This window comes from Plasmodium cynomolgi, chromosome 7 (genome assembly GCF_000321355.1).
Source record: "Plasmodium cynomolgi strain B DNA, chromosome 7, whole genome shotgun sequence".
Taxonomy (NCBI): domain Eukaryota; phylum Apicomplexa; class Aconoidasida; order Haemosporida; family Plasmodiidae; genus Plasmodium; species Plasmodium cynomolgi.
This window is the reverse complement of record NC_020400.1, coordinates 852,009-868,114: the sequence shown is the minus strand read 5'-3', so window position 1 is coordinate 868,114 and position 16,106 is coordinate 852,009. Positions and strand designations below refer to the sequence as shown.

The 16,106-nt window shown below is 43.4% G+C and overlaps 5 protein-coding genes across 5 annotated transcripts; 3 read left to right on the top strand and 2 right to left on the bottom strand.

The window, feature by feature from the left end:
- Positions 1-1,737: 1,737 nt before the first annotated feature.
- On the top strand, positions 1,738-2,902 carry PCYB_072940 (hypothetical protein; the record flags this gene model as incomplete). The annotated part of the gene is made up of 3 exons (XM_004221691.1): positions 1,738-2,022; positions 2,371-2,427; positions 2,816-2,902. Exons 1-3 carry the CDS (start codon positions 1,765-1,767, stop codon positions 2,900-2,902), a joined length of 402 nt encoding a protein of 133 aa, XP_004221739.1. The 5' UTR covers positions 1,738-1,764.
- Positions 2,903-3,413: 511 nt separating this feature from the next.
- On the top strand, positions 3,414-6,353 carry PCYB_072930 (hypothetical protein; the record flags this gene model as incomplete). Its single annotated transcript, XM_004221690.1, has 5 exons — positions 3,414-4,179; positions 4,359-4,843; positions 5,109-5,233; positions 5,517-5,673; positions 6,183-6,353. 5 exons carry the CDS (start codon positions 3,414-3,416, stop codon positions 6,351-6,353), a joined length of 1,704 nt encoding a protein of 567 aa, XP_004221738.1.
- Positions 6,354-7,249: 896 nt separating this feature from the next.
- Positions 7,250-11,278, bottom strand: PCYB_072920 (hypothetical protein; the record flags this gene model as incomplete). Its single annotated transcript, XM_004221689.1, has 2 exons — positions 7,250-10,468; positions 10,538-11,278. The coding sequence occupies 2 exons, from the start codon at positions 11,276-11,278 to the stop codon at positions 7,250-7,252; spliced, it is 3,960 nt and encodes a 1,319-aa protein (XP_004221737.1).
- A 1,621-nt stretch (positions 11,279-12,899) lies between these two features.
- PCYB_072910 (hypothetical protein) lies at positions 12,900-14,752 on the bottom strand (the record flags this gene model as incomplete). Its single annotated transcript, XM_004221688.1, has 2 exons — positions 13,294-14,752; positions 12,900-13,175 (listed from the first exon to the last, which is right to left on the bottom strand). The coding sequence occupies exons 1-2, from the start codon at positions 14,203-14,205 to the stop codon at positions 12,900-12,902; spliced, it is 1,188 nt and encodes a 395-aa protein (XP_004221736.1). The 5' UTR covers positions 14,206-14,752.
- Positions 14,753-14,894: 142 nt separating this feature from the next.
- PCYB_072900 (hypothetical protein) lies at positions 14,895-15,447 on the top strand (the record flags this gene model as incomplete). Its single annotated transcript, XM_004221687.1, has 1 exon — positions 14,895-15,447. A coding segment is annotated over one exon (553 nt), but the record flags the coding sequence as incomplete, so codon positions are not given.
- Between the last annotated feature and the right edge of the window lie 659 nt (positions 15,448-16,106).

Genomic DNA, 16,106 nt, shown 5'->3' with positions numbered 1-16,106 from the left:
TTGTCCTTTTTTTTTTTTTTTTTTTTGCCAACCTTTTCAACCTCCTCCTTTTTTCCCTTTCCTATTTATGGGAACTTGTTTTTTTTATTCCTCCCTAGGGGGTATGCTCTTATTTTAAGCGGCCCCTTCGATGCGAATTTATTTCGCATTAGCCGCCTCGAAGTGGTACACGAGGCGTGTATGACGTGACCGTATGGGAGGCAACAACTAGCACGCGGGAAAAAAGTATGTACTTATGTGGATGCACGGAAGATATGGGAACAAGTGTATGCACGCGTAATGTACATGCATACGTTTTACTTCATGCCCTACGCAAAGGAGAAAGAAACTGCCAATTTGGCATGCCACAAGTTGGGTCTCCTTTTTTAGATAATGATAATTGGAACAAAAAAAGGAGAGAAAACAACTTTGGAATAAAAATTTTGGCAAATTTTCTCGCCACGTTCAGTTGAACTATGTTGCGCCTTTCTTTTTTTTTTTTTTTTTTTCTCGGCTAGCTGCATAACCTGGGGCGTCAATTTTTTCCGTGAATTTTTTTTCGACATTAATTTAATATAAGCGAGTCTGACCACATTGGAAATACAAAATAAGTGAAGGAGCATTTTTATGCGCATTGTATAACTATGCGTGCGCATCATTTGTGGCCAAAAGCTGAGTTAGCCCATCATCCCTGGGTTAGCAAAACGAAACTGGCGTTGTTCCGTTAGAAAAATTGCATAGTATTGTACTGAGCAGAAGCAAGCTATACCTTTGACGGTTTTTAAGCGGGTAGGCAGCAACGGCGCGGCAACAACGCGGCAACCACACGGCAACAACGCGGGATCTTCGTTTTTGAGTATCACTTTGAGTTCGCCGCTGTGTTGGTACATGGACGAATGGTTGCCACATCCACTTGGTAGCGCCGTTCCCCTTCTTGTGACCTCTAACATAATGAGCGAAGATAAGTAACGGCGTAACCGCTGTGTTCCCCTGTAATAGATTCTCCTTCGCCACAAAAATCACCAAAACGAAAGAACACGCGAATGAAGCCCTGCCGTCGGGCACCACAGAAAAGTTTGCCCGTTTTGCGAAATAAGTGAGTTGAAGAAGAACGCCAAGTAGATATGAACATTTGGGATACCAATATACGTACGACGCGGCTGTCATCGTACCATTACATGGTGAACACGTGTCAATTTTGCCCTCACGTGGAAGGCATACGTATGTAGAAGCGTACTTGTGGACCCCTCCCCCCGGACGTAGACACATACCCATTTATGCTTTCCCATTTCTGCATACCCATTTATGCATACCCATTTATGCTTACCCATTTATGCTTACCCATTTTTGAGTCCCCCCTGCTGCCCCCCTTCCCCTTAAAATGAACAAAAAGGAGAAAAAAAAGCTGCGGTACATGACCAAGGAGAAGCAGTACTCCATCGAAGAAATTGAAAAAATTGATGTAAAACGATACAACGAATTGTCTCGATTTTCCAAAAACAAAAATAAAAGAAATGCTCTGAAGGGAAAGGCATATGTGAAGAAATTAATTCTTCGTAAACAAAAAAAAGATGAAATAAAAAAAAAATCTTTAAATATTCCTGTGGAGAAAAAAATCCCCAGGAGTATAGAACGGCTAGCCATCTTTGATGAAAATAAAATTAACGCGGAAAATGAAAAAATGAAAAATGTATAGACGAATTTAGTGATTATTTTAAACAGAGGAAAGAACCAAGCATTGTTATAACATCCATCAAGAGACCATCGAAAAACACTATTTTGTTTATGAAAGAATTGTCGATAACATTTCCTCACATTTTTTATGAACCAAGATTGGATCATTCGATTGAATTTCTCATGAGCAATTCTGTGCAGAATAATTTTTCCACTTTTATCTTAATCGAAGAGGGAATAGATAAACACCCTAAGTATATGTTCATATCAACTTTGCCAAACGGCCCCACGGCGAAATACTCCCTCACCAATGTTTTATATGCACACAAAAAGAAGACAGACATTGAAATAACGACTTTGCCACCGGAGGTCTACATCACCAACTTTAACACCTTTATTGGGGAACGGATAAAGCGGCAGCTCCACACCCTGGTGCCCTTCAACCCCGCGTACAAATCCCAGAAGGTCGTCGTTTTTTACAACCAGCGCGACTTTATCTTTTTCCGCCACTTTAAGTAAGGCTTCGCGGCGACGCTGCGTCGGGGTGGTGCGCTTTGCCAGCGTTTTCGCTGTTTTCCCTGTTTTTCCTGTTTCCCCTGTTTTCCCTGTTTTCCCTGTTTCCCCCGTTTCCCTTGTTTGTTCACCCTCTACGTTATGCTTCTTTCCCCCCTTTGCCCCTGAACGTTCACCCTCAGGTACAACTTCCTCAACAAAAAGAAGTGCGCACTGAACGAAATTGGCCCGGCTTTCACCTTGCAGCTGCTTAGTCTTAAAGTAATTTTTCGCATGCCGTGCGCTTTTGTTTCCTCGTGTGTGGCTACGTCGTTGCAAAGTTGTGGCCTTCTTATTTTGCTTTATTTTTCTGAACCGTTTATGTAGCTAATTTGTTCTTTTCTTTTTTTTTTCTGAGCTGTTCATGTAGCTAATTTGTTCTTTTTTTTTTTTCTGAACCGTTCATATTTTTTCCGTTCATGTAGCTATTTTGCCGCTTCTTTGTTGCTTTTTTTTTTTTTTTTTTTTTTTGGCCCACCTGCTTCACACACTCTGGCGCGTTGCGCTTCTTTCCCCATTGCCGCTTTACATTTTTTTGGCCTACATGTTACACGTATCTTCACACCTGCACCATTTTTTTCCTTTCACCTCTCTCGGATGACCTTAACAGGATGGACTGATTAACGATAAGGAGAAAATGTACGAGTTTGTGCTGCGCCCAGATATGAAGGTTAACAGGAAGAAGATGTACTTGTAAATGCGTCGCCTACCTTTTGGTCTCGTCCCACACCAATGTGTTTGCCGCAATCCAATCCACTCGGATTTGCTTTGCTGATCGTTGCGCTGTAGTGCGTTTCCCTGCAGTGCGCTCCCCAGCTTTTTGTACTTTTTTTTTATTTTTATTGTTCAATTAATGTCGTTTTAAATGCATCCCTTTTTTTTGGGGGGGGGAGGATTCCAATTTTATAAATCCATGTGACTCTCCCCACGTGCTGCATTTTCTTTTTACATAAAATGCTCACGCAAGTGATACGCATTATACGTATGTAATGTACATGGTAACCACGTAGTGGAACACATTTGCTTGAAAAAACGTAAATTGCAAAAAATGTTTGGAAAAATCTTCCAAAGGGAGGGGGCTACGCAGAAGCAGCAGCAGCAGTAGCGGCAGCAGTGGCGGCAGCAGTAGCGGCAGCAGCCATAATGTAAAGAGGATTACCTTAACAATAAGGGGGGGGCGGAGAAAAAAAAGAAAAAAAAATTAATAAATGGATTTGAGGATACACCTCTCCTCCCTTTTCCTCCTAGTGTACCTAAAATGTTTCATAGGCCACATTTGCTTTAGTCCCGGGGTGGAAAACACAAACGGGAGCTGCTACATACCTAGCGCTTTTAAAAAGAGGCAGTACAAGCAAACGTCTAGTAAAACCTTTGGGAAGGGAAAAGATAACAAATTTCAACTAAGTCTGATTTTTAGGAAGCAAAAAGATCAGTCCATGATAAGAAGCATTCCTAGCCATGTGCGAAAGAGAAAGAAGAAGAAAAAAAAGAAGAAAAAAAAGGCAGACGGTGATGGCGATGCTGGTGTTGCTGGTGGAAAGGACCAAAAGGGGGGGGAAAAAAAAGTAAACAAAAAGTTAATGAGAAGGAGGCTGCTCAAGTTTTACAAGTTGAAGAGGAAAAACGAGGGCACTGAGGAGGACGTTTTTTCCGACAAGGCGAAGTACTCTGTGTTTGACTACGTTGAGGATAAGCTCAGCGGTGGCAGCGGTGGCAGCGGTGATAGCGGTGATAGCAGTGTTAGCGGTGATAGCAGTGTTAGCGGCGTTAGCAGTGCTAGCCGCATTAGCAGTGTTAGCCGCGTTAGCAGTGTCAGCCATGGGGGTGACGGCAACCAGGACGACCTCCCCTCCGCGGCACCCCCCGAGGGGCACCAAAAAGAAGAACATGAAGGAGAAGCCGATCTGCACACCTACATGGATGATATTCAGGGGGAGGACTCACCCGAACGGGCTGATCTGGCTCACGGGAAAGGTGAGGAAGCTGGGCAAGATGGGCAAGATGCACAAGGTGGACAAGATTTCCAACTGGGCGAAGAAGCAAATGGAACCTCGGCGGAAAAAAAAAAAAAAAAAAAAAAAAATTGAAAAAGCTAAAAAAGAACATGCACATAGGGAAATACAACAGAAAAATTTTTACCTACAAAAAAAAAGTGTCCGTAGAAGACGTGCACGAATATGTCCAGAATAAACAACTGGGAGAAAAATACATACTCCAGAAAGATACCCTAAAAAATGTTTTCGTCAATAAGCCTCTGTTCAATTTTTACAATTTTTACAACTTCTTTCAAATTGACCACGTTGAAAAGTACAATAAAGAAAAAGTCCTAAACTTAATTTACTATTATATTTATAAATACAAAAACAAAATGGACAGTCAAACAAAATACGAGTGTGTGAACACAAAGGATCTTGTGGAGACTTACGAGAGAATTCCGGATGAAAAGAAAAAAATGAAACACTATCTTGACTTTTACATCGACATGAATAACAACAGGTACCTCTACATGAATATCGACAAGAATTACGCTTTGAAGAAAAAGGAGACGGATGCCTTCACCGTGAGCAACATTAACAAGGTTGACTCGATGCACATACACAATTACAAGGTGGTGTGGACTATTCGAAACGTGCAGGAGGTAGGCGCGCGGGAGGGCTGGTCAGGCAGAGCGGCCAGGCGGCGCGGCCAGGCCGCATGGGAGCGCTTATCCCCAGTCATGCATTTCATTATGCTGATTGGGCTTGTCCCTCAAAGCGCCGCACAAATTGACCGGGGTGGTGGTCACTCCCCTCGTCTTTGTCACCACACAGATGCAATTACGCGAACTCACACACACAAATGGCTCTTTCCCGTTCCCTCCCCTTCTCCCCCTTCACCCCCTTTTTTTATTTTTTTTTTTGTAGAAACTGTTTTGGAGATTTCGCGAAATGGGGAACATTCCCCTGACGACTTCCGCCTTTTCCTTCGCTGGCAAGAAGTCGTTCAAGTTGAAGCTTTGGCTAGATGGTCACAAATCCGCCAAGAAGGGGTAACTCTCTCTCTCTCGGGGGCGTTTGCTGCATGGCGCTCCGGAAAGCTAATCACAGTTCTGTTCGATTACTGTTCTGTTTCGAGTGGGCGTTCCCCCTTATATGCCCTCATCTTGTGCGTATCACTGGGCAGGCGTGCTGTTTCATCGGCATGTGACTTAACCCTTATGGCACTTTCCCCACAGCTGCGTGTGCATACATACATACCTGCATGCCTGCACACCTGCATACCTACCTGCAGCTTACATTTCTGCTCCCCCCTTTTTTTTTTGCCCATTTCAGCTACGTAAGCGTCGGCCTGAAGCAACTGGAAAACTACGCACTGCTGGAGGAATACATTTGTCTCTCCCTTGGGGGAGTCACGAGGGGTCCATTCCAATACATGTCGAGAGAATACTACCAGGGGTGTTACAACTTCTGTAAGTTTGACGATCTGAACGTAAAAAACGACGAGTTGCAGTTAAGTTTATTTGTGTACGATGGCGTTGTGTAGAGGTGTGGAGACAGGTCATCATTTGCTAAGAGAGACATCACACAGCATTAGCGTGTCGTGGATAGGCTCTACTCAGTTGGACACCTTTTAATCATCTCCCCTCTTTTGCATGACCAACCTTGGCAGCTACGACTGCGTGTCAGTTTGTAATTTTTTTTTTTACCTTTCTTGCGCGCCGGGGGTTGGGTGGATGTGCCTCCTTCCCCAAATCGTTCATCCCAAGTTGGCCTTTCTCCCATTTTGTTCGCATTTCTTTTTTTTTGTCAACACGCAAGGTGAGAGTACCCCCGTGCGTACTTCATCCTCATCCAACATTTAGCAATCGCCTGGTAACATGCACATCGTATTAGCGAACGTTTTAATTTTCCTCTCCATGTCGCTCTTCCCTTTTTCACCTGAACGGGTCAGGTTAGTCTATTACTTTTTTCCTTTTTTTGGGCTTCTTCTCCTCGAAGAGATCTGAGCTGCTGGACGAGGCGTCCAGGTATTGCGGATCCCCGTCGGAGATGTGTCCCTCCCCAGGGTTCTTCTTCTTCGCCTCGTCGTTCTCCTCCTTGCCAGTTGTCCCATTCGGTTTGACGCTTCCCTTATTAAAAGAAAACTCCTCCCCTTCCTCGTCGTCGTAGTCGTCGTCGTCGTCCTCCTGGCCGTCCTCTTCTTGTTGACGAAGTCCCTTTTCTGGATGACCCAACTGTGGATACGTTTCTCCCTCTGCCTGCGCGGCGTCCTTTTCTTCTCCCCTGAGGGTGGTCATCCCCGTGCCCCGCTCAGTCATGTGGTACGTCAGTTCGCTAACATCTCTGAGCAGTTCCTCATGTAGACTTTCCTTACTCTTCAGTTTTTTCATTTCCAAATTTTTTTTCCTCTTTTTATCTTCGTAAATTTTTTTTTGTAAATTTATTTTTTTTTGGTTATACATTTTTTTCTGCCTGACCATGCTGGGTACGCTGCTTTCAATGTATGGCTTTATTTTCTCCTCGAACTTTTGGTACGTGTTTATTAGGTACTTCCTGCTGGCTAAATGCTCGATGTCTTTCTTCCTGACTTCGATGATGAGATCTCCTTCTTTGTAGTAGTTGTGTTGTTCATCTGAAAGGGGGGGGAGAAAAAAAGAAAAATGGGGCGGTCAATTATGTGGAGAGGATGGGCATGCACAATTGGCTCAACCGCCAACCGATAAACCGCTAATCCGCGCAACCTGGGGGGGTCTTACCCGACGCGAGGAGCTCCGCCGAGGTGGCGATGCGCTTGAAGCGCAGCAGGGTGTGGATGGCGCAGAAGGAGAAGCAGATCAAGTCCCCCATGAGCAAAATGTCCGTTAACTCCACGTAATCGGAACTGAGATACTTGGAAGCAAAAGAATCGATGCAAATAATGAGCGTATTCAAAATAGACAAATCATGAGCCCATTTAACATAAGCACTGTATAGCAAAACAATGGCATCTTCAAATTTTTCAATTAAATGTAAAAAATTTGCATAGCAGAGAAAAAACAGCTTGTCATTAATACCATTCTTTATGCTTAAATTAAAAATAAATTTATTTTTTTTAAAAATAATTTATTTTTCATCTCATCGTTTGTTCTCATCAGGTGGTTAAACATGTGTAGAACAAAATTTCGCAATGCAGATTGGCAGTAAAATGTCAGCTTCTCATTCGAGTCAATTAACAACTGAAACGCTTCGCTTGACAGTTCATATTTGTGGTTAACACTCAGCAGTATCGATATTAGACTCGATACAAAGAAATTATTTCTCCTTTTCCCTAATAAACTTATATGACTGTAAATTTCGTTTACTAGTTGATTTTTTTCTTCTTTATTTTTTCCTCTCTTAAGTTTACCATATTTTATAATGGCTAAATATGTGTTAATCAAAACGTCGTCATGTAACTGTTCATTTTTTTTTAGCTTCTCCAAAGAGTATATGCAATAATCGTAATGCTTCCTCTCCACGTGTATGTAAGCCTTCTGTAGTTGGAGATTTACTGACATTGGATTTGCCCGCAGCCCCTTGTCTATCACCTCTTTCGCTTTTGAGAATTTTTTCATTTGTATATAAACAGTTGCTAACCTAATGAAGGCAGCTTCGTATGTATTATACACCTTTGTGTATAATTTGTATGTCTGTATGGGAGAGTCCTTATAACCTAGGTACTCTGCCAACACTGCACTGTTAAAGGAAATGGTTAGGTAGATCCTCTTTAAATAGTTAATTATTTCCCTGTATCTCTCTCGGTTACTTCTTTTTATGTATACATGTTTTGGAAGCTTCGCTCCTTGGCTTACCATAGCTAGCTTGAGCTCTCTGATTCGATGGATACGCATCATGGCGTCCAGGTGGTACAGCTTTCGTGTGTTTCGATGCACAGTAAGACGTAGGGTGTCTCTCTTTTGTTTGGCCTTCCCTGCGGTGGTTTCTTCGTAGGGAGCCACTCCCGTAGTGGCCTCTTCGCAGGGAGCCACTCCCGTAGTGGCCTCTTCGCAGGGAGCCCCCCCCGTAGTGGCCTCTTCGCAGGGAGCCCCCCCCGTAGTGGCCTCTTCGTAGGGAGCCCCCCCCGTAGTGGCCTCTTCGTAGGGAGACCCGCTCCCAATCCGCTTAGACTTCTTCTTCGTGCTCCCCGGAGAAGCCGCGCTCCGTTTCCGAGCGTTGTTCCCTTTAGTGGAGAGTTCCCCCCCCTTAGGGGGGACAAGCGTATGTTCTTCTCTACCCCGCGAGAGTCGCGGACCAGGAGCTCTGCCGCAAAACGCATAGGAGTAGTAACTGGAGAAACGCTTCACCTTAAGGAAGACCTCCCTCTTCAGCAACTCCATTAACTGCACACTGCGTTCCTTCTGATCACAAAAAAAAAGAGAGATGACATAATTATTTATCAGCTCGTAAGGTATTTTCCGAGGCTTATTTCTTTGTCTGAAAAAGGTTCGAACTTCTTCCAATTCGTTCAGCTCCTTGTTATACTCCACCATCTCCTCGTGGTTATACTTGGTTAGCAGCAGTTCACGTATCTTTACTTTCATCAGTTTTATATCCAAATCGAGAGGAAACATATAACGGTGTGCTTCCAGAACGTCCTTCAAGTGCTGCAGCATTCGTAGGACGACTATCATGCAGCTGTCACTTTGGTTGCTCTTCATATATTTGGTCCTAACTGAAGTGTGTGTTGGTTTGTCTTTGTCGCGGCTGTTCGCGGCTGTTCGCGGCTGGTTTGTCGCGGCTGGTTTGTCGTGACTGTTCGCGACTGCTTTGTCGTTGTCGTCGCTCTTCTTCGCGACTGCTTTTTCGTTGTCGTCACCCTTCTTCACAGCTGCTTTATCTTGGCTCCTCTTCGTGTCACCCCCCTGCGTGGTGCCATTCTCAATGCCATGGGAGAGTGGGTGGACCCCCGCTTTGGCTCCCCCCCCATGGGGAAGTGCAAAACTGCTGCCCTCACAAAGGAGGTTAAAATTTAAAAATAAATTTGCCGTGTGCAGAAAAAAAAAAACATACAATTTTACAAAGTAAGCATTTTTACACTTTTGAAAAAAATATAAAATATTTTTCTTGGCTTTACTGTACTTCTTCAACTGAATCAAACAGATGGTATGATAGTACCTACTTACGTGATTTTCATAAATTTGCAAACTTTTGTGGTAATACTTGAGTGCCCTCCTGGTGTTTCTCCCAATGTGATGATAATACATGCCAATGAGAAAATGATATTTCGAGAGACATTTTTTATTAATATAATTAAAGTGTATCTTATCCTTCATCAGTTTTAAAAATGCAACAGATTTTCTATCTCCCTGCATCAGCCATATTTCACACAGATCTAGGTATAGATATATCATCCTCTCACACAGATGCACATGCTTATGCACATGCTTATGCACTTGCACATGCTCATGCCCCTGCACATGCTCATGCCCCTGCAAATGCTCATGCCCCTTCAAATGCTCGTGCTTCTTTTTTAGGTACCCATTTTCACTGTTTGCTATCTCGATCGATTCGTCGTACTCGTATATGTCATTCTTATCAATGTGATATGAGGAGCTCTCTCTCATCAGAAAAATCGCTATGCCTTTTGAATACTTCACTATGCCTCGTCTCAAATAATCGTAATAACGTAGCAGCGTCAGGTTAATGATATATTTGATTGGTATTTTTCGGAGATCGTTTTTGTCCCAGTCAGGAGGGGGGGACTCCAAATGAGGGAACTGCTGCTCTTTGATATGGAGGAAGCCTCCATTTCCAACCCCCCAATGGATCCCCTCTCTCACAAAATCGTTGCACTGCGCAATTTTTCCCAAGTAGTTCATCAGTAGTAGCCACCCATTGGTTAAATACGCTTCGGGATTTCCACCCATTTTGATAGCTTCAGTCAAGCAGAAGGAGGCAGTGCTCCATTCCTTCTTCTTCACATAGCAGATTCCAATTATATATTTTATTATAGCCTTAAGTCTTGTCAGGATGCTTAACAAATTTTTTAACCTAATGCATTTATAGAGGTGTTGTTCCCCCCCTGTATGATCCCTTCCGCCAAACGACCCATACTTCTCTCCACGCTTATCAGTACTGTCAGTCCCCCCTTTTTCACGACTCATAAATTTGGACAACCAGGTGGTGGCTCCCTTCTCCGTGCTGGGAGGTTCTTCCCTTACAGGGTCTAACAACCCACGATAAGTAAAAACGATGGACTTTAAAAAATTCTCCAAATTTATGACCCTTATCAAAACGTGGGAAGAAAACTCAATGCAGAGATCCACCTTATACGTAAGACATAACGAGAGGGATAAATAAATCGAGGCGACAAAATCGTATTTGTTTTTTTTTACCAGATCGGTCAATATAGATATACTCTCCATTAAATAATTCAACGGATTAATGTATTCATTTTTTATCTTTTCCTCTGTTGATGCTTGCTTCTCATCATCATCGTTGTCTCCATCGCTGGGGGAAGTCCTGGGCCTTTGGAAGTAGTTGGAGCCGCTCTTTCGGTCATACTTGTTGAGCAGGTACAGGTACATATTAACGTTGTAAATGCCTTTAGCTAGATGTGGAGACAAGTAATCGTAGGTCGCCCACGGAATTGGCCGCTCCTTTTTATTTGACCCATCCTTTGGCATGCCGCCTTCCACCCCGCGTAGCATTCCTCCTTCCACCCCCCTTTGGAGAACGTCGCTCCTCCTCCTCTCAATCTGATTGATTAAATTTTCCAATTTTATTTTCAGCTCATCTTCCTTGCTCACATTCTTCACATTCGTTATTTTTTCCAAATGATACAACAGCAGCAGCGTATAAAAATTCGACCCTTCTTTCAAGGCATCCCTCTCGCCCACTTCCTCCTTCCCCCCCCTGCCATCATTTTTGGTCAGATAAAAAATTTCTCCCTCTTTTGTCAAATCCAAAAAAAGCTTATAGTATTTTTTCTTGTAGTAGATCAGACTGACTTCTATCCAGCTATGTACATGCACGTGTTCATCTTCCAAAATGCTTTTTATGAGGAGGTAATTCTCATCATTTATGTCCTCTTCCTTAATGCCTATCGGTCGATTCTTTCCTTGTAGGTATATCATTTTGGGGGGCGACCGTGGAGGGGCAAGAAAGGAGGGGGTTACTAATCAGCCATTAACAGGGGAGAACGCACATGCAGCAATGGAGCAGTTAAACGGTGGGGTAACGGAATGGTGTGGCTAGGCAAACGGGTGGACTTCCCTACTGCGCGTGCAGAAGTCGGTTAACACAACTAGGTTAGCACAACTCGGTTAACACAACTCGGTTAACACAACTCGGTTAGCACAACTCGGTTAGCACACGTCGGTTAACACAACTCGGCTAACACCCTCACGTGCGCATGGGGATCCTCCGACCTGCAGCCGCGTCCCTTTATTATGCCCTGTGCGCGCTGGCGACGCGAGGGGAAACAACAGTTCGGCACGTATTCACGAGAAACACCTACATACGGGAAGCGCGGGCGATAGTGGTGCCCTCCCCTGCTCTGGGTTTTCACGCTTCCTCCTATTTCAGCCCCTACCTCGACCACCACTTTGTCATTACGATCTATGTATGCCCTTAGTAAAAGCTGTAAAAGAACTGGCGAAATCTAAGGGAGCGGACAAAACAGCGTGTCATTGTTTAGGCCATTTATCATATAGCCCTTTAGGGTATAGCCAAAGGGCAGTTAAAGCATTAGAGAGAAAATCACTCGAGGGGATTCACCCCAGGGGAATGACTCATCGACGGAAAGTCTTCACGGGAAAATCATCAGAGAGTGATCCATTTTAATTTCTTCCTCCTATTATCCCTTCCTTTCCTACTCTATACTTCTCTTTGTAAAAAAAAAACTCTTCAAAGAGGAGCTGTATGGAGGGAGGTGACAGCCAGAAAAAGGAAACAAACGCACAAGGGAAAGAAAAAAAAAAAAAAGCGAAAAAGGGAAAAAAGGCGAAAAAAAGGCGAAAAGGCATGAACGGAAGAAAGGAGCTCACACGAAAGGTTAGCAATCATCGGTGAAAACAAAATGGAGAAGCAAAATGGAGAAGCAAAATGGAGAAGCAAAATGGAGGGGCGAAAAGGAAAAATTTCCGTACGGCTAATGACAAAAAACAGCCCCCAAACTAAACACCCTTATCATGAGTGGCATCCCCTTTTTTTTTTGGCCAAAGGAGCTTAAAAAAATGGTTCCCTACAATTCGTTGCAAAACTATTTGCGTTATGAAAAAGTTGGCACATTTGAAGGCATGCATATATGCGCAACTGATTTTTGCTGTCCCCTACCCCTCCATCTATAACTGCTCATATAGAAAATGAAAAAATCGACGGCGTAACGGAAACGGCAAGGGTGACTTCTATTAACTTTGTGTGAGCAGAGAAAAGCAGCTTGGTTGGAAATGAACACCCGGTGTGGGAATTAAAACAGAGAAAAAAAAAAAAATGCATCGCGATGCGTGGACGAATGGACTGGCAATTGGATACATATACATATGTATGCATCCCCACGCACGTATCCACAAATATAATCAAAGGGAGATAAAACACTGCAAAGATCCCCCGGCTGCAACTTCGCAAAGGAGGGGAGACTCACCGCTGTACCCGTGACGCATCATATTTTGTTGATGCAACAGATGTGCCGAAAAGAACGGGAAAAGATGGGGTGTTTCCCTAGTCTCCCCATATCTCCCCCCTGCGAGAGCTTTCCTAATTGTAAAACTTGCGAAACTTCATTTTGACTAAATCGGAGTAGAAGCTCTCCTTTTGGTTCCTACTCCAGACATGTAGGTTCAGATTTTTTTTTATTTCCCGAAGAAGGCTCTTTTTTTTCGTGTCGCTGGATTTTTTCGCAGGATTCTCATCCCCATGCGCAGCTAACCCTCCTTCCCGTGGACAGCCTGAAAAAGACCTAACCCTTGCTAACAGCTGTAAATACTTCACGTACAAATTAGCGGCATGGTCGAAGTCGATGTAAATAGCTTTCTTACTGATGAAGTCGGGAAATAGACGAACGTTTAAAATGAAATCTTTATGTGTAAAGAATATATATGTGTTAAGGTTTTTTTTTTTTTTTTTTTTTTATTCTTTTTTCCTGTCCCACTTCTCCTCCCGGAGCCCCCCCCTTCCTCCTTATTACCATGTCAACAAAACTCTGCAAAAGGCTCATACGATGATATACAAAACTGACATATGCCGTTTCGTAAAATTTATAAAAAGAGTGATGGTTAACCCAGTACACATTATTGTTAATGTCTTGAATTACCTCGTTGCATTTTTTGAAGGCACTTAAGTTTGCCTTTCTCTTCAGTATGGTCACTACGTTGTACTCACTGGGGTGACGACTCCCCCAGAAGTACGTCCCATACAAGCAGCTGCTACATGCAAAGTAGTTTTTACTTCTGTCCGAGTGAAACCTGCTCATTTGTGTATTTCTCCAAAAGCGCTGCCTATTTATGCTCTTAAAAGAGTGTGCATGTTGCCGCCTTACCTTTCTTACCTTTGCATTTTCAAGTATGTCCATGAAGAAGGGATTTTCTAAAAATAATCCCAACGTGTGTGTGTAATCATATTCCTCTTTGGCTAGCACATGGTCGGAAAAAATAATGTTACTTCCCCCTTGCTTAATTTTGTTGTATATATGTCCCTTCACATTCTCATCGGTATTCCTGCGATCAACCAAATAGACGTTTTCCAGAATGTTCTTTTTTTCGCAGTCAGACAGACATCTCAGTTTTGGCAACAATATATACACAAAGTAGTGAAAGTAAAAGTAGCTAATTTGGCTAGTGGCAAAATGGATGACTAGGTTTTTTTTTTTCTTCTTCTTCCTACTCTCGTTTACTGTCCTCTTCTTCACGTAATGCGATTTTTCCCAGTTGCTAAAAAAAGGGTCTCCCCTAAGGGATCTTTTTTTAAAGAAGTTTTCCTTATTACGCAGGTTTAGAAGCACGTACGCGAATACGCGGCTGAAGTGGTGGCTGCCTTTCAGGTGTTCCTTGTAAATGGTTATCATGCTTGGGGGGAGGGGGGCCTCCTTAACTATTTAATTGCTTCACTTATTTTGACTGCTCTTTTTGCTGCTCCCCCCTCACTTCTTAGCGCAAAGGTATGCTAACTTCAAGTGTCGCTGCTCTACTCTGCTTGTGGGGGCACGCACATTCCTTCTTCGCTTCTCCCAAATTGTTGTAGTTCCCCATTTTTCAGATTTTTCCATCTGCTAAAGTGGGCCTCCTCTGTGCCAGGCGTTCCCTGTTCAGTTAAAGATGCGGCAACGTCAAACAGGCGCGGGCAGCACAACCTTCACACCACAGAAGATATATCAAATAGTGATAACGAAAATGGTAACTGCTAAGATGCAAAAATGTACACTTATGTATGTTCGTTTAAAACAAAAATGGGAAAAGCTAGCTGGAAAAAAAAAAAAAAAATATGAACAGGCAAGATAAATCCTACATAAAAAAAAAAAATATATACATATTTATAGGTGCGAAAAAGCCAATTTAGAAAAAAATATGAACAGTTCATAAAACAAAAATTGGAAGCATTTTACCATCACACAAGTTTTGACATAATCCAACATAATAAGGATGAATGTATCCTCCTTTTTGCAATCGCAGGTTGATACCATAGTTTATTACAAAATTTAGCCTTCACAGCTTCTGGCGCTTCTTTTCCAGCACACACTTTTTTGCGTGAACAAAAATGAGGCGCATTATGTTGGCAGGCAGCTTCACCCTTTTGCTGTCCCTTTTTTTGTGTGCAAAAAATGGAGGGAGCTTAAAACACCCCCAAGGCGCTCTCCTATTTGTGCACAACAGCTCTGACCTTTTCCAAAATGACACCTTCAGTGTGTTGCGAAACAAGACGAATATACAGAATAAAAAAAAAATTTCGCGCTTCAAAATACAGTCGTCGGAGGAGAAGCATAAGGATGGGGGGTTGCACTACGATTTAACTCCTGAAAATGTGGAAAAGGTTTTAAATTTAATTCGACCCAAGTTGCAAATAGATAACGGCGATGTCGAATTGGTAGACATAAAAAACAACGATTTGTATATTAAATTGTTGGGGAACTGCGTCACCTGCAGCTCGAACAGTGTCACAGTGTCGCAAGTTATCAAGAAGACACTAAAAATGTACATACGGAATGAAAACAATGAAGAGCCAAACGTCATCATCACCAATTTTGACGAAATAAATGAGGAAAATATATACAGCTGCTTGAGCGATCTGAAACCGTACTTTGATTTTCTGAGTAAGTGGCACACGGAAGGGGGGACGTCCCCTTGGTGTTATGCTTGGGGGGAGGGGGAGCTTTTCAAGACAGGAGGCGCTTCGCATTCCATCAGTTCAACTCCCTCACCCCTCAAAAGAGCAAAAGAAAGCGCAGTTTAACCGGGAAGTGCGCATAGTGCGCATAGTGAGCGTAGTGCACGCACAGAGCACTCCCCATATGAACATCTCCTCCTTCCCCCTGCAGAGGTGAAGGTAGTAATCACGGACCTCATGAAGAACAAGGAAAATATCAACAACTCCGTCTCGTTGGTTTTTAAGAAGGTTGACCCGGGTGGAAGGAGCGACGCGGATGGGGAACCAGTCGGAGAAGCAGATGGAGAGGCCGGCCCCAATGCAGACCCCTACGCGGAGCCAGTCAAAATACCCTTCAGCGTGAAGAGCGAAATAACGGAACGGCTGAAGCAGAAGTTCCCCACGCTCAGCGTTAACTTTGAGAATTAAATCGACACCATCTCTTCTTGGGTCGCACAGCGAGCGGAGGTGCGTGTCGCGCCTGTCTATGCGTTGTAGCTCACGTCAAGTTGGGTCGATTCTCATTTTTTTTAAGTATCCTTTGGGCAGCAGTAGGGGGGCGAGTGCCACAAAAAAAAAAAAAAAAAACACACACCACAGTGTAGT